This window comes from Sphaerodactylus townsendi, linkage group LG06 (genome assembly GCF_021028975.2).
Source record: "Sphaerodactylus townsendi isolate TG3544 linkage group LG06, MPM_Stown_v2.3, whole genome shotgun sequence".
Classification (NCBI taxonomy): Eukaryota; Metazoa; Chordata; class Lepidosauria; order Squamata; family Sphaerodactylidae; genus Sphaerodactylus; species Sphaerodactylus townsendi.
The window spans coordinates 14694107-14711468 of NC_059430.1; the positions used below are offsets into that span (position 1 = coordinate 14694107).

At 47.8% G+C, this 17362-nt stretch overlaps 1 protein-coding gene and 1 long non-coding RNA gene across 2 annotated transcripts in view; both read left to right on the forward strand.

Annotated features, from left to right (window-relative positions):
- Window positions 1-3781, forward strand: part of LOC125434333 — a 116102-nt gene extending 112321 nt beyond the window's left edge. The window contains exon 3 of the long non-coding RNA XR_007244768.1: window positions 3746-3781. This is a non-coding gene — a long non-coding RNA (uncharacterized LOC125434333). The remainder of the gene's footprint in view (window positions 1-3745) is intronic.
- Window positions 3782-3823: 42 nt separating this feature from the next.
- LOC125435303 (USP6 N-terminal-like protein) overlaps window positions 3824-17362 on the forward strand; it is a 66570-nt gene continuing 53031 nt past the window's right edge. The window contains exons 1-3 of the mRNA XM_048501493.1: window positions 3824-3831; window positions 5355-5448; window positions 14058-14185. Of these exons, the coding sequence (XP_048357450.1) occupies window positions 3824-3831; window positions 5355-5448; window positions 14058-14185 (230 nt within the window). The remainder of the gene's footprint in view (window positions 3832-5354; window positions 5449-14057; window positions 14186-17362) is intronic.

A 17362-nucleotide genomic window follows, 5' to 3' on the forward strand; every position in this document is an offset into this window, starting at 1 on the left:
CCAGTTGCCAGGTTGTACGTTCTGGCTGATGGTAGTTGATTGCTTTGTATATAACTTAACCACAGGGCCTGAATTGATCTGTATCACCTCCGTGTATGGTTCTATCGATGGCCACCATCGCTTGGCTTTACAGGAATAAGACTGGGAAGCAGCAGTGGCGTAGCAGTTAAGAGCAGGTGTACTCTAATCTTAAGGAACCGGGTTTGATTCCCCGCTCTGCCGCCTGAGCTGTGGAGGCTTATCTGGGGAATTCAGATTAGCCTGTGCACTCCCACACACACCAGCTGGGTGACCTTGGTCTAGTCACAGCTTCTCAGAGCGCTCTCAGCCCCACCCATCTCACAGGGTATTTGTTGTGAGGGGGGAAGGGAAAGGAGTTTGTAAGTCTCCTACAGGAGACTTTGAGTCTCCTACAGGAGAGAAAGGGGCGGATATAAATCCAACTCTTCTTCTTCTTCTTCTTCTTCTCTTCTTCTTCTTCTTCTTCTTCTTCTTCTTCTTCTTCTTCTTCTTCTTCTTCTTCATGTGCATCCACCTCTTTTGGATAGCTTGGATATTACGGGCTTTCTGACTCCAGGAAAACAGTAGGTACAATGGTTAGAGTGGCAGGTTAAGGTCTGTGGTCAGAGAGGTGTCCAACTTGGGCTTAGATATTAATGACAGTCAGCTCCCTGCTGGCATGGCCAATTGGCTACAGATAGCAGGGCTGATGGGAACCAGGAACCATGAATATCTGAAGTCCCAGAGTTGGACATCCCTGGTCTAGAAGATCCAGGTTCAAATCTTCACTGTTCCATGGAAACTTGCTGGCTGACTGTGGACCGGTCACACCCTCACAGTCTAACCTACTTCACAAGATGGTTACAAGGTTCAAATGGAGGAGAGAATAATGTAAACCAATTTGGGTCTCAATTGCGCAGAAAGGTGGGGTATAAATGAAGTAGATGGTGCAGCGGTTAAGAGCAGGTGGACTCTAATCTGGAGAACTGGTTTAGATTCCCCACTCCTCCACAAGAGCAGCGGACTCTAAACTGGAGAACCAGGTTCGGATTCCCACTCTCCCATAGGGAGCCTGCAGCATGACCTTGGGCCGGTCACAGTTCTCTCTGAACTCTCTCAGCCCCACCTACCTCACAAGGTGTCTGCCATGGGAAGGGGGAAGGAAGTCAATCGTAAGCCTCTAAGAGACTCCTTGAAGGTAGAGAAAAGCGGAGTATAAATCCAAACTTCTCCTGTTATTATTGTTGTTGTTTGTTGTTGTGGATTTCACAGCTGCCGGATATTTAACTGGTTGTTGGCCTTTCATTACAATTCGAGCCTCACCCAGAGGCCTAGGATGATGATGATGATGATGATGATGATGATGATGATGATTATGACCTGGTGCATCCCTTTAAATTTTGGGATTATTTTGGATATGCGTAGCCATTGCAGTAGTGATACTTAGATCATGGTGGCGAATTTTTTGCACTCCAGATGTTAGTACAGCATTTTCTTATCAGCCCCGCCAGCATGGTCAATTGGCCATGCTGGCAGGGCCTGATGGGAATTGTAGTCCATAACATCTGAGTGCCAAAGGTTCACCCCCACTGCCTCTATAGGATTGGCGGAATAGGGCTAAAAATCCCCATACAGCCATTGGGAGTGAAGGTGAGATCTAGTCGTAAATAGACAAGCAAGCTGAGGGGTGGTGGATCATACATCCCTCTTAGTTTGCAGTGATATTATAAACTACAGTCTCTGCTTTGGTGCCTCACGGTCTTCTTCTCTAGTTTTTTCCTTGAGTCTCTAAAATGGAAGGACTTCTGGTCTGTTTTGGTTTTGACACAAATTGCCTCTTGAAACCGTGCCCTGAACTCTTTCCACTCAAAGACACCCGGCTGACTCTGCTTCCTTTGTCTCACTCCCTCTGTTGTTTTTTCGAGTAGCTGCTAATGTGAATTCCCTCCAGCTGGGTCTTGTCAGCCGGTAAAGGGATTCCCTTTAACCTTGCATGGTAATAAGTAGGTTTGGTTTTGAGGTATGATAAATAGCTACTAACCTAAAATTAATGCTCTGGGCAGCAAAGCATGCTGAGTGAGTGACAGGAATGAAAAAACCGAGCGAATTGGGGAATTGTTTCCGAACACGGCCATGCCTCCGCTTTCCACAATAGGGAGTGCTGACTTGCCTCTGCTTGTTGGAGAACCATATCTTGTGCTTTAACACGCCGTTTGATCATGCAGTGATTAAATCTTGCTTTGTTCCAAGGTTGTCTATTGGATAGCCCAGGGTAGTGTGAAAACTTCCGTTGAATGATTGCCTCTAACGATGGATGGGAGCTCTGATAGCCATGGGCTTAATGAAAGTGGTTAGAGTGTTGGACTAGGGTCTGGGGATCCATATTCGAATCCCTATTTTGCCATGGAAGCTTTCTGGGTGACCTTGAAGTCAGTCACACAAGCCAAGCTTAATCTGCCTCTACAGGATGTTGTGAGTGATGTACAGAATCATAGAGTTGGACATCTTGTAGAGGTAGGCAGGGCTGAGAGATCTCCTCAAGAACTGTGGACTAGGCTCCAAGGCTCAATGCAGGGCAGGAAGGCCACTGTAGGGATGTGGAAACACATCTGGTTCACTCTCAGAAAAGTGTGGAGGAGCGGGGAGTCAAACCCGTTCCCGGCTCCTCTAGATTAGAATCCACCTGCTCTTAACCACTACACCATCAGCTGGCATGGCAAACCACCTTTTGTCTCTGTTGCCTGGAAAACTCTATAGGGTTGCCATAAGCGTTGCCTGTGACTTGGACGGCAATTTACACACATTGCCCCATCCTTCTGCTTCAAGATAGGTAGAAATCACTTGGGAAATTCTCTCCATTACTTCTAGCTAAAAGTTGGAGGTCTCTATTTGCTCATGGTGATCTCTTCTCCCCCCTGCTGGCTTCCCTGTTCCTCTCCCTACATCCACCTTTCTCCCACCTGGAGAGTGCAGATTATATCAGGGATGGCTTTCTTTATTCAAATATTCAACGCTTCTATCAAAGGGCAAGTACATCGTAGGGACCGGAGTGGTCATCAGCCTAGGTTCAGATTATTCTTGCTTTGCATGAAGAAGAGTTGGATTTATATCTTCCTTTCTCTCTCTGTAAGTGGGTGAGATTCAAAGGCTTACAGACTCCCCTTCCCTTCCCCCTCACAACAAACACCCTGTGAGGTGGGTGGGCTGAGAGAGTCCTCGAGAAGCTGTGACTAGCCCAAGGTCACCCAGCTGGCGCGGTGTGGGAATGCACAGGTTAATCTGAATTCCCTCCCAAATAAGCCTCCACAGCTCAGTGCCGCAGCAAAGCTGGGAATCAAACCCGTTCCTCCAGATTGATAGAGTGCACTCTTCTCTTAACCACTACGCCACTGCTGGGCAAGATGAAGCTCATGTAGCTCTCTTTGTAAAGCTTCCAACTCTACTCAATTTTGTTAAAGTACAATACAGACAGTGAGAACCATGGATGTCGTTCAGCTGAACTCCCCTTTTGGAGGCAGAAGGGGAAATTCTTTGCAATTGTTTTGTTCCTCTCTTCTGGTTCCTGGGCTTCTGGGATTCATTCAGTTTCAAGTATCTTTGGTGTGTTGTTTGCTCAATGGCATTATTTTGCTCCAAAGGAAGCTCCTCCTGGTTTCTTCCCTTTCTAATGGTAACGATGGTTCTCGGCCAGATGAAAGAAAACCTTCTCCTAATCTACTGTGTGTACTCATCTTATCTTTCCCAGGTACAGATGCTGAGCAGGATTCCGCTTATCAAACTTCGTCTCAGTGAGAAAGAGCCGGAATCGCTAAGGACGTTGGGTATGACCGAGTAAGTTCCAGCCAATGGCAGCCATGAATGACGGTTGTTTACCAGGAATTTATTCTTTTGAACGGGATCGAAAACAACCTGGGAAATATTTTCCTCCTCCATGTATCCTCTTGGCTGTTCTCCATGGTGGAGACGCAGGGTGACTTTCATTGTGTTCGTGGTCCTCCCGCTTTGTCCTCACAGCCTCCCTTTGACTTGTGTGTGAAATACTCCAATAAACTCCCACGTGCAAAAGGGGATTCAACTTCTGGTCTCCCCAGGATCCTCATGCAACACACTACACCAGTGCACCGCTGCCAAGAGTTATGTTGTTGCTGTTGTTGTTGTTGTTAAGGTGGGCCTTAGTATACCGCCCTATCCCTCAAGGGCACAGGCATGCGTGTACAGATAAAACATCAGCTAAAACATACATATAATTAAAACAACAGTCATATCTTAGCAAAACATCGCCCCACGCCTCTTACGGTAAAACTCCTTCCTAATGCGAAATAATGTGGGTCCTGAATGGTATTAGGGCCCACATGGGGATAAAGAGGGAGGGGGGCAGGGCATCCCATGTAGCGGCCGGGTTCTCCATAAAGGCCCGGTGGAACAACTTCAGTCTTACCGGGCCCCAAGCGGTGAAACTCCTCTTCTAAGGCACCTGCATGGGCCCGGACAGCTGGAGGGAGAGTGTTCCACCAGGGCCGGGCGCCAGAAGCCGCGGAAGGTCTCTGGCCTGAGTGAGGATAGCCAAATGCGATCATTGAGGGGCCGGGGACTCCTCAGTAAATTGGCTCCTCTGCTGAGCCGCAGAGGTCGAAGCTGGGGACATATGGGGACATTATGCGTCCTGTCTAGATCTGTAGGGCATCAGCATTTGGAAATACCATGTACAGCATTTGGAATACTATGCATTACAGTTTCTGGTCAAGAATAAAAGTGGGAGGGGGGGGTAGGGTCACCCGTGGACCAGTAGAAGTCCCCACCTTTATTGGAGCCTGCAGGCACAGTGCTGACATTCTGACACAGCATGGTGGGATCGAAAGTAAAAATATGGCTGCCACAAAAATGGTGGCCTCAGGAGGCTGGGAGCCAGCTACAAATTGATCGCGTCACAGCTCTAACGCCCTCAACACAGTGTAGAAGCCTTTGTGCTTCGAGGCAGCTGCTGCTGCCAACGTTTTTAAAACTCCCTTGGTCGGGCTTTGGTCACAAACTCAAAACTTCTCTGTTTTAATCCATGTTAATGCATGAAGAACATAAGAACGAGCTTTCTGCTGTTGATCAGGACCAGAGTCCACATCTTAGTCCAGCACTCTGCTACTTTTGCAGTGGCTTCCACCAGGTATAGCCTTTTGGGAGTCACGCAGCAGGATGTGAAAGCAATGGTCTCACCCGCTCGCTGCTGCTCCCCCGAGAAAGCACCTGAAACTGTTAGGGCATTTGGCAATCTCAGATCAAGGAGGATCAAGATTACGCTTGTGCTGTGAGTGGATTCTCCTTCATCATTGCTTTTTTGTTCTGTTCGGCTTCCTTTGCAGGGGATCTAGAAGGCGCGATCAGATTGAACCAGTGCGGGAAGATGCCGCACTACCTGCTTTACTAAAAGTCACCGACTATGATTTGGCCTTTCTGGTAAGTTTCAGGTGTAGCTTCTGGAGGAAATTACTTTTACAAGTTTATGTATGGCGTTGTTGGCTGTCAGCCTTTTTGTGCTTTGTTTGCTCAGGAGTATTGACCGGCCACGCTGAGCTGAATTGCTTCGAGGATCGGGATGCCGCTATTGGCAAAATTGGAACGTGAAGCAGCCTAGCCAGGCTTCATTCCGGGTTGTTTATATTCATCGCTTTTCTTCTGTGATTTGAAATCGATCTGTCGCGTTAGATGATGGAAAAATGCTAGATCTTAATTTTTTTCTGCAAGCAGAAATAACAGTCAGAGATAGCAAACAAATTGAACGCTTACCAGTGCAGAGGGAGAATACCTTATAAGACAAGCTGCCGCTCTTTATTTATTCCCCATCCCTCGGGAAAAACTGGCTGTTTGTTAATATCAGAAGAATATTTAAACTACTCCAAGGCCTCGTATTATATTAGTCGCTCAACATATATCAGCCAAAAGAGTGGAAAGTATATTTTTGCTTTCCCCAGAACTAATAGAAGAAGAAGAAAAAGTAGCTTGGATTTATATCCCCCTTTCTCTCCTGTAGGAGACTCAAAGGGACTTCCACCTTCCTCTTGTTCTCCCCCCCCCCCAACAAAGGTGGGGCTGAGAGAGCTCCAAAGAACTGTGACTCAGCCTTAAGGTCACCCAGCTGGCGTGCGGTGTGGGAGTGCACAGACTAACCTGAATTCCCAGTGATAAGCCTCCCCACAGCTCAAGGGGCAGAGCTGGGAATCAAACCTTCGCTCCTCCATAGATTAGTGAATGCACCTACTCTCCTAACCACTGCAACTAACTGCTGCTCCTAGATAATAGATGGATAACAATTGTTTCCAGACCCCAGTTAGGCAATTCACCCTGGCTTCCAGCTGATGTCCGCAAGGGAGTACAGGTTAGATAAGGTGCAGATCAACAGTGTGAGCCCACAGCAGTCAGGACCTCTGCTTGTTTTTTGAAGCATGTGCTGGAGGTGAGCTCTTGGAGCAAGTGTGTTTCTTATGTGCTCACCCAGGAAGCTTTATGTAGGGGAAGAGGCATGCTCTCAGTCTCACCTCTTTGGAGAAGACTTCCATGGGAATTGTGGCAGTGGTGAGGATTCTGGGTTCTAAGGCTGCCCTCCTGTCTTGGGACTGCGCAGGAAGTGTGGGTGCTCTGAGATGGTGCAGATAGCGTTCCAGGAGGCAGTATGATTGAAGTCTGGGAAGCAAGAGCAGATAAGCAGACGTCCCCTGACTCTCCAGGAGGCTTTTTCTGTTAAGTCCTCCAAGGCTGAAATGGTTCTCCAGCTGCCTCCAGCGGTCAACCCTGGGCTTCCAAGTGGATCCTAAGGGCTGCTTCTGTGCCCTCACAATCCTTCTATCAGCAGAAAAGTGGACTTCAGCTCTTCCCTCCTGTGACGCACAAGCTTCAAAAGCCCCTTTCTCTGAAAGTTTCCCTAGTGGAAAACCACAGGAATGAGACAGTCCCCTCAGATGGTTCACGTGGCCAATAGCTGAGGCAGTGACACCCCCATCCCCAATTCCCCCCCACCATCTCGGTCACAGGTCGCATTCACCGTATTTGAGCTTCTTAAATCGTTTCTCCCCTCTGTGTCACACTCCTGCAAGCAGAATCTGGCTCCTCTTAAGGATTTTACTGAGATTTTACCAGTCACTTCAAGGTCTCCTTCCGCATTGGACATGCAGAATAACTGGCACTTTCAACTAATTTCCACAATTGTTTGCAGGTGGATTTTGGCTATTCAAGCACAGTGACAAAAAAATCCAGCTGCAAAGTGCATTGAAAGTGCATTCTTTCTGCATGCAAAGCGGAAGGGGCCTTAGAGGAGGCAGCCAGGAGCTTTCGTTTCTGCTGGAAGCAGAGGATAGGATTTGGTAATGATGGCTGTAAATTATGAGCTGGTTAAGAAAGGAACTGGGATGGGATATTAGGCCTGGGGGGGATTACAGTGAGTTGAGCAGTGGAACTCCGGACTACCTTAGTGAGGAAAGTACCGGAGCCCCTCCTCATTGGCAGTCTCTAGGGCAGCAGCAGATCAGAACTCATGGGCGCTCTCTCAGGATGTTCAGGAACCATACTTCCTATCAGTTTCGCCTACCAGCAACGGCCACAATTGGCCATGCTGACAGAGGCTGATGGGAATTGCAGTTCCTGAACATCTGGAGAGCCGCAGGTTCCCTACCCCTGAGCTAGACAAACCCTTGTCAGGGATCCTCTAGACCAGGGGTGTCCAACTCTGGCACTTCAGATGTTCATGGACTACAATTCAATGGACTACAACGTGTGATTGGTGTTTGGAATATGCTTCCACAGGAGGTGGTGATGACCACTAACCTGGATAGTTTTAAAAGGGGCTTGGACAGATTTATGGAGGAGAAGTCGATCTATGGCTACCAATCTTGATCCTCTTTGATCTGAGATTGCAAATGCCTTAACAGACCAGGTGCTCGGGAGCAGCAGCCGCAGAAGGCCATTGCTTTCACATCCTGCATGTGAGCTCCCAAAGGCACCTGGTGGGCCACTGCGAGTAGCAGAGAGCTGGACTAGATGGACTCTGGTCTGATCCAGCTGGCTTGTTCTTATGTTCTTATGTTCTTAATTCCCATCAGCCCCTTCTGGCATGGCTAGTTGGCCATGCCTGCAGGGGCTGATGGGAATTGTAGTCCACGAACATCTGAAACGCCAGAGTTGGACACCCCTGCTCTAGGCTGACCTTGCAGTGAGCAGAGATGGGACTAGATGGGCTGTATCACCCCCTCCAACCCTGTGATTCTCCTGGAGGTGGAGGGCATCTTGTACGGGTGTCTTCTGTACCATTAGCAAGGAGGCAGGAAAAAAAGAAGGGGTTTTTCCCATCACCTGCTACCTGATCCATTTTGCTGGAAGTTCTGAGGATTCAGCCGGGGACTGTCTGCATGCCAAGCAGACGCTGTGCCAATAAGCCACGGGGCGCCTCCTTCTTCCAGGCATCATCTGAGATCATTTTAAGTGGGCTAGCTGGCCTTTCTTCAGCATGCTTGCTCGCACAGCTGTCGCAGCTGCCTGAATTGCTGCATTGTGCGCTCCAGTTTTAATTAAGGAGTTGGCGGTGACAAGCCCTTTTGTTAGCCGTTTCCCCCAAGGAGAAGCGTCCAAGTCTAGAAATGGCATCACAGTTTCGTTAAGAGAGAGGATTACACGACGCTGCCAGTGTGCGCGTGCCACGCCCATGTTCAGGCTCGGCAGAAAAGGACTGGGACCATGTTCAGGCTTTGCAGAAAGCGCTGGGACGTTTTCGGAAGTGCTATGCAAAACCCGTACATGGTCCCAGTCTTTTTCCGCTGTTTCTGAACATGGTCCCAGGGCAGTAAAGGCAGCTCTCCTCGATATGTATCGTCGGCTTGTTCATACTTCTCTAGTTGCTGAATAGGGATTAATAAGACGGCGCATCTAGTTTTGTCCTTGTGCTTTTTCCGTCAAAGATCCACGTGTCCATTACTGCCACCCGTGTCTTGTTTGATCACATGCCAGTGAGGGTTTCTGGCCAAATCCAAAGGCTTTGGCGAGCAAATCGTGGCAGTTATGCTTTAACAGCGCAGGATGGCTAGGACGACCCGCTGATCATCGTTTCCTTGGAAATGACTGAAATGAGACTGAAGAGGAAAAGAGTTTGGATTTATCCCTCACTTAAATCTGCAGCAGTAAATCTGCTGCATGGTTGCATCAGGAGTTATTTGTTGAGCAGCTGCACAATCTGCAGACGTGCAGCGAAATCACATGCCTCCAAAAGACAGCAATTGGAGGGAAAGGATAAGAACATAAGAACTAGCCTACTGGATCAGACCAGAGTCCATCTAGTCCAGCACTCTGCAGTGGCCCACCAGGTGCCTTTGGTAGCTCACGTGCAGGATGTGAAAGCAATGGCCTGCTGCTGCTGCTGCTGCTCCCGAGCACCTGAACTGTTAGGGCATTTGCAATCTCAGATCAAAGAGGATCAAGATTGGTAGCCATAGATCGACTTCTCCTCCATAAATCTGTCCAAGCCCTTTTTAAAACTATCCAGGTTAGTGGCCATCACCACCTCCTGTGGCAGCATATTCCAAACACCAATCACATGTTGTGTGAAGAAGTGTTTCCTTTTATTTGTCCTAATTCTTCCCCCCAGCATTTTCAATGAATGCCCCCTGGTTCTAGGATGCTAGAGCAAGAAATCACTCAGAGACGTAGTAGTAAACCGCTCTGTGCGGAAGATTCCGTTGGACTGGCAGGAGCCTTTAGTAGATTCCTCATCAGTGTATGCCGTGTATAATTTAGGAATCATTGGCTGTTGACCTTATAGTAGGTCTGACTTTAAAACCCCTGGGAACTCCATTTCAAAAGATGGCTGTAGTTCTCCACTCAGGATTAATGCTTTCTTTTTGCATTTTCTCAGTGCCCAATATGTTCTGGTTATTATGGGTGGGCCTTGCTAACCGACCCCTATAATATTATCAATGATTACAAATCAAATTTAGAACAGTGCTGAATTTGGATGCCTTGTGGGATCAGAAGAAGGCAAAGGTACGATCCACGCTGTCTGCAGCCTTCTTTTGAAATGAATCTGTGCATTGTGTTGCCGAGACAGGCCAGGGACTGGGTCAAACATGCCTGCTATAAAAGTGCAAAAATCCATGAGGCTAATGCTGTGTCAGTTGCAAAATTAGGCACCCATAAGTCAAGGACCAGTAAAGTTAGGCGCATGCAAGCGAACTGTGTTCTGCTTTATGGAATTTGCGGTTTAATGATCGTTTCGTCAGCACTTTCTGTTGCTCGGATTAGTTTGTGCTTCCAACTTGCCGCTGTAGTTAAATATGAAATGTTTGCTGCTTCCTTTGTAACGATTGCTTTTATGGCGTTGCTCTGATTATGGCTGCTATGTCATTTGGTAAAACCTGCTGGCTCTTCAAGGCCAGAGAATTATGCGTGGATATAATAGTTGAAGGAGGAGGAGGAGGAGAGTTGGATTTATATCCCCTCTTTCTCTCCTGTAGGAGACTCAAAGAGGCTTACAATCTCCTTGCCCTTCCCCCCTCACAACAAACACCCTGTGAGGTGGGTGGGGCTGAGAGAGCTCAGAAGAACTGTGACTAGCCCAAGGTCACCCAGCTGGCGTGTGTGGGAGTGCACAGGCTAATCAGAATTCCCCAGATAAGCCTCCACAGCTCAAGCGGCAGAGCGGGGAATCAAACCCGGTTCCTCCAGACTAGAATGCACCTGTGCAGTGGCGTAGTGGCTAAGAGCAGGGGGTTCCTCATTCAATACGCCCCATCCTGGTTGCTCTCTGCAGTTTTACACTTCATACCCTTTCAAAGACAGCCTCTGTCTTCCAAACCCTGCCCAAGAATTTAAACCCGAAGTTGAGGGGAAGATTAGGAATACCCTGAAATATATCCCAAAGGTTGGCAGAGAAGAGCGTTCCTTTTATTTAATTTCTATCCTGTCAGAGCTCGGACTCAAGGGAGGGGAGTTAAGGTGTTTTGTATGGGAATAGATGTGCTTGTGTGTATTTGGATCTGCTGGATATTTGGATGACCCAGACCAAAGTTTATGTCTAAGGAGATGATTTCAAACTGATTTAACTCCTCCCTCCCTCCCTCCCCTTCTTTTCCCTCCCTCCCTCCCTCCCCTTCCATCACTTCTTTCCTTCCATTTTCCCCTTCCTAGCTTAGGTCCCTTCCGCACTTGCAGAATAATACACTTTCAATCCACTTTCACAAATAGTTTAAAAGTGGATTTTGCTATTCCGCACAGTAAAATCCCGCTTCAAAGTGCATTGAAAGTGCATTATTCTGCATGTGCGGAAGGGGCATTAAGAGATGCTACACTGTTTCCAATGAGACCATTATCTGGGTAGAGTCATAATCAAAGACCTTGATAAATAGAAGGGAAAGAAATGAGAAGGATTTCAACAAAAGGAGAAAGCAGGAAACTTGCGATCCTAGCCTGGAACAGAGATCCGGGGAGTGGGAAAATGTTGGTGAGTGCCGCCGTGTTCTGCAGCCGCGATCTACTGCAACTTATGCAGGGGTGGGGGCTTATTATTTCAACAAATCTGCATGAAATCAACCGTTCGGTTTTAAGAACCAGAACCAGAATCCTTCTAGAGGAGGAAGAAGAAGTTTTTATACCCCACTTTTCCCTACCTTTAAGGCATAGGTGTCAAACTCGCGGCCCTCCAGATGTTATGGACTACAGTTCCCATCATCCCTGCCAGCATGATGCTGGCAGGGGATGATGGGAACTGTAGTCCATAACATCTGGATGGCCGTGAGTTTGCCACCTGGGCTTTAAGGAGTCTCAGAGCAGCTCACCTTCCCTTTCTTTCCCCACAACGGACAGCTTGTGAGGTCGGTGGGGCTGAGAGAGTTCGGAGAGAACCGTGACCAAGGTCACCCAGCAGGCTTCATGTGCAGAAGCAAGGAAGCAAATCCAGTTCACCAGTTAAGAGTCGGCCACTCATAGGGAGGAGTGTGGAATCGAACCTGGTTCACCAGATTAGAGTCCGCCGCACTGCGCCAGCCATCTGTGCCGAGCAGCGTCCCCTTTATCTCCAGCTGTTGATCCGGCATATCATTTTATGATCTGGTTTGCGGCAGTAGTCTGCCAAAGCAATGAAGCTGTCTTGAAAAGAGGTTGCTAATGCTGGGGATTATTGCCGCGCCTGGGGCGTACATCAGGCATCTGAAATCAGTATTCGGCCTTGTGCCAAGATGCCGACACGTTCCCTCTTTTCTCTTCCACCCGATTCTTTAAATGCAATATGTTTTGACGACAGGTGGGAAAACGAAAATAATGAGCCATAGCAATAGATTTCAGTCATACCTGAAGTGCTCCATTAAATGTCTCCAAATGAAGCCCTTTTTTCATTTTGAATCGAACTTCTCAGAGGCGTGTGCTGATGGTGTCGTTTAATTTGTCCCATTCTTTTTCAGTTTCTGTCTGATTTATTGGAAATAAATCATCTTAGTGTTGTCACTGTGTTGTGGTGCCTGGTTGCTCCTTTCATGGAAGTGTGGCTCTTCGAAAATAACCAAGACAAGTGTAATTTGCCAATACTATTTATTTTTGTTTATTCCTTTACCTCACTGATACCCTACTTTTATCCCCAATGGGGGTCCAAAGTGGCTTACACCATTCTTCATTTTGACCTTGTAATAATCTTCCTAGAATCACAGAGTTGAATGGGGCCATACAGGCAGTGGTGGGATCCAAAAATGTTAGTAACAGGTTCCCATGGTGGTGGGATTCAAACTGTGGCGTAGTACCAATGGGACTGGGCGGGGCATGACGGGGGCATGGCCGGGCATTCCGGGGGCGGGGCATTCCTGGGTGGGACTGTGGCAAGGACGCAGCCGCTGCGCCGGTCCTTGGAAGGGAAACGAATGCACGCAGGCGCAGGCTGCCACGCACGCCTGTGCACCTCCTGCTAGACTGCTTCAAGTTCTGCGCGCTACTGCTGAGAGGAGGGGCGTAACTAAGGCAACAATCATGTGGCAAAATCACCACTTAGTAACACCCTCTCGGCACACACAAATAATTAGTAACCTACTCTGGGGAACCTTTGAGAACCTGCTGGATCCCACCTCTGCATACAGGCCATCTAGTCCAACCTCTGCTCGATGTAGGATCATCCCAGACAAGTGTTTGTCCAGCTGCTGCTTTAAGACTGTCGGGGGGGGGGGGGGGCTCACCACCTCCCGAGGCAGCCGGTTCCAACTTTTGCTGCAAAATTTCTTTTCCTAAGATCCAGCTGGTACCTTTCCGCCTGTAATATACCCATTATTTCGAGTCCTATCCAGAGGTGGGATCCAGCAGGTTCTCACCAGTTCCCGAGAGTGGGTTACTAATTATTTGTGTGTGCCAAGAGGGGGTTACTAATTGGGTCTGCTTTTCCATTAGAAATTCCATTAGGTCCAAAAATCATAAAGTCCTGTTGTTTCCTATGTGGCTGGTTAGCGAAGGTAGAAAACGGGATAATTCTCCCTGTTGGGCTGTTTTAAAACATGTTTTAGAAATATGGTAAAGTTCCTTGTTTAAGGAAAGTATCCTTCTTTTGATTTCTGGAAACAAAATTAAGCATTTGAAAGTATTAAGTATTTGACAGGCAGTCAATTAGAGGAGAAGTAGTTGATCTCTGTTGGCAGTAGATGATAGGACTCATGCTATAAATGAGCTTTAAATTATGGACAGAAAGATACCAGCTGGAAATTAGGAACTCTCTTTTTTACCGTCAGAGTTTTTTTTACAGTAACAGAGAGAAATTATTAATGCCTCTGCTCTCGGAATGCCTGGGCTACACGCCTCGGCCATGCCCTTCTGCTCCAGCTCCCCCCCATTGGTTTAATACGCCACTCATTTGGAATCCCACCACCATGGGAACCTGTTACTAAAATTTTTGGATCCCACCACTGGTCCTATCCTCTGCTGTCAACAGGGACGGCTCCCTGCCCTCCTCTAAGTGACAGCCCTTCAAATCATGTCCCCTCTCTATCTCCTCTTCTCTAGGCTGAACATCCCTACGTCATAGAATCATAGAGTTGGAAGAGACCACAAGGGCCATCAAGTCCAACTCCCTTCTCCCTCAACTTTTCCTCATAGGGCTTGGTCTCGAGATCCCTGACCATCCGTGTCGCTTTTTTGTGCACCTGCTCCGTTCTGTCCACGTCTCTCTTGAAGTGAGGCCTGCAAAATGGTACACAATACTTCAGGGGAAACTTGACCAATGCTGTGTACAGTGGGAATATGACATCTTGCGATTTGGATGTTTTGCCTCTGTTGATGCACCCCAAGATCATGTTAGCCCGTTGCGGTCACTGGCTGTTTATATTTAACTCACTGAAGAAGAGTTTAACCTCCTACGCAGCAGTGGCATAGGAGGTTAAGAGCTCATGTATCTAATCTGGAGGAACTGGGTTCGATTCTCTGCCGCCTGAGCTGTGGAGGCTTCTCTGGGGAATTCAGATTAGCCTGTACACTCCCACACACGCCAGCTGGGTGACCTTGGGCTAGTCACAGCTTCTCGGAGCTCTCTCAGCCTCACCTACCTCACAGGGTGTTTGTTGTGAGGGGGGGAAAGGCAAGGAGATTGTAAGCCCCTTTGAGTCTCCTACAGGAGAGAAAGGGGGGATATAAATCCAAACTCTTCTTCTTCTTCTTCCCTTTCTCTCTTGTAAGGAGACTCAAGGCAGCTTACGAATGCCTTTCCCTTCCTCTTCTCAAAACAGACACCTTGTGAGGCAGGTGGAGACTGAGAGAGTTCTAGCCCAAGGTCACCCAGCAGGCTTCATGTGCAGACGTGGGGAAACAAATCCAGCTCACAGAAGGGAAAAGAACCTGTCTGGCTCTAGTGTAAACTTTAAAGCTCTAATGAAAAATAATTAAAACATTTATATAACAGAACCACAACTCTTAATCAACAACAAAGTATACATATTATAAATAACAACAACAATAAAACAATGAATAATACACACACAGGGGATCCCAAATACAATAATATCAAGTCTCTGTAATACAGTTATCACTTTGAATGAGATCCACTAATGGTGTAGAAGTGAAGGATACCAATGTCTGATGCCTTTAAATACTCAACTTCCATAGATGAGTTTCATGTATTCATAGATGAACGTACAAAACATCAGGATGTTGATAGAGAAATCCTTGGCTGGTGGTCAATGGAAGGTAGGAGTATTGATCCTGGGATCTGACTATTATGTTTTCTTCAGTCACTTTAGGCACAATCACTGTATCATAATAATAATAGTAGATAATATGAACAAAGAAATAACCCCACAACATAGTTTATTTTCTGGGTCACCTTGAGTCTTCTTACAGGAGAGAAAGGTGGGGTATAAATCCAAACTACCCCTCCTCCTCCTCCTCCTCCTCCTCCTCCTCCTCCTCCTCCTCCTCCTTCTTCTCCTTCTTCTTCTTCTTCTTCTCCTTCTCCTTCTCCTTCTCCTTCTCCTCCTTCTTCTTCTTCAATTGTAGCAGAGGCAAAATTTAAACAGTCCCCCCCTCCAGTTTACACGCTCGTTCGCTACGTCAAATCTGCATTTGGAATAGTGGCCATTGGCCAGCAGGAAAACTCGCGAGGAAGTATTGCCGTTTTCCCTGGCTCCCTCCTATTGCTGGTTGCAATACGTACAATGTTACACAACTGCTCGGCCTGCATAATTCATGTTGCCGCGCCGAATGCCGATGCTTGTATATTCATAAGCTGCGCCGAACAAGGCTCGGCTCGCGCAGGCAGACTTTGCCGGCAAACAGCTGGGCCTCTTGGGAGATGTCGAGAGACGTGGTGCGGCCGGGAACGAGGAGAAAAGGGATGAAGAGGGGGATTGAAAAGCCCGTTCTACAAACTGGAGATCTAAAGCCTGCTATTCTCTGGCTGCGTGTAGCTAAATGTTCCACTGGAGCTATTCCCATTTATACTAGGATTGTCCCTGCTTCCTCTGCTCCCAGGCCGCCAATGGATCTGAAGCAGAAGGAATATCTGAAATAAAAGAGGGTTATCACTGGGGTAAGCCGCAATAGCGTGTCTGGGTTTTGCCTCCCCGACAGCTAAAAGTTTTTATTTGCGTCGTGAGGGTTCGGGAGCGGGGAAAGGGAGATCCCTGTAGAAATCATCTGACTCCACTTGCTACTGAATAAATCACACACAGTCGCGATTCCTGAGGGACAGCAGAGTTATTCCTTCGCAGCCGAAACAAGCGGAACCCTGAAGTCTGACAAATTGCTGTGTGCTGACTTGGGCTCTCGGTAGACCTAAACACCTAAATCTTCAGCTGCACGTAATAGGTTCGCAGTGAGCGTGCGTACCGTGAAGTCGCGGCTGTTTTATGGCGCCCCTGGGGGGTTTTCGAGGCAGGAGACGTTCGGAGGTGGTTTGCCATGCCCTGTTTCTATGTTGTGCCTGTGTGTGTGTGTGCTGTCAAGTCACGGCTGGCTTACAGTGACTCCTAGCAGTTTTCAAGGCAAGAGATGTTCAGAGAGAGTTTGACATTGCCTGCCTCTGCGAAGGCTGAGAGAGTTCTGAGAGAACTGTGAGTGGCCCAAGGTCGCCCCCGCAGGTTTCATGTGGAGGAGTTGGGAATTGAACCCGGTTCTCCAGATTAGAGACTGCTGCAGCAGTGGCGTAGGAGGTTAAGAGCTCGTGTATCTAATCTGGAGGAACCAGGTTTGATTCCCATCTCTGCCGCCTGAGCTGTGGAGGCTTATCTGGGGAATTCAGATTAGCCTGGGCACTCCCACACACGCCTGCTGGGTGACCTTGGGCTAGTCACAGCTTCTCGGAGCTCTCTCAGCCCACCCTACCTCACAGGGTGTTTGTTGTGAGGGGGGAAGGGCAAGGAGATTGTAAGCCCCTTTGAGTCTCTTACAGGAGAGAAAGGGGGGATATAAATCCAAACTCCTCCTCCTCCTCCTCCTCCTCCTCCTCCTCCTCCTCCTCCTCCTCCTCCTCCTCCTCCTCCTCCTCTTCTTCTTCTTCTTCTTCTTCTTCTTCTTCTTCTTCTTCTTCTTCTTCTTCTTCTTCTTCTTCTTCTTCTTCTTCTTCTTCTTCTTCTTCTTCTTCTTCTTCTTCTATAGACACTTATTAGACTTCTTAACCTTTGTGGTTCCTAGCTTGTTTTTCAGGTTAAGTTTGGTCCCCCTCCCATTTATTTATATATACATATATATTATACCCTCCCCCCAATCCTGAAGTTAGTTTTCTGGGAGAAACACCAAGCTACTTGTCGAGCTTTTTACGGAGCCAAGATTTCTGTCTTTGGGTCTGTTTTTAGCCTGTTTCTTACCTAGATATGTCTTAAACTGGTTCTCACCCTAGAGATGGGGTGAACTTGAAACCAAAATAAACTGAATGTCG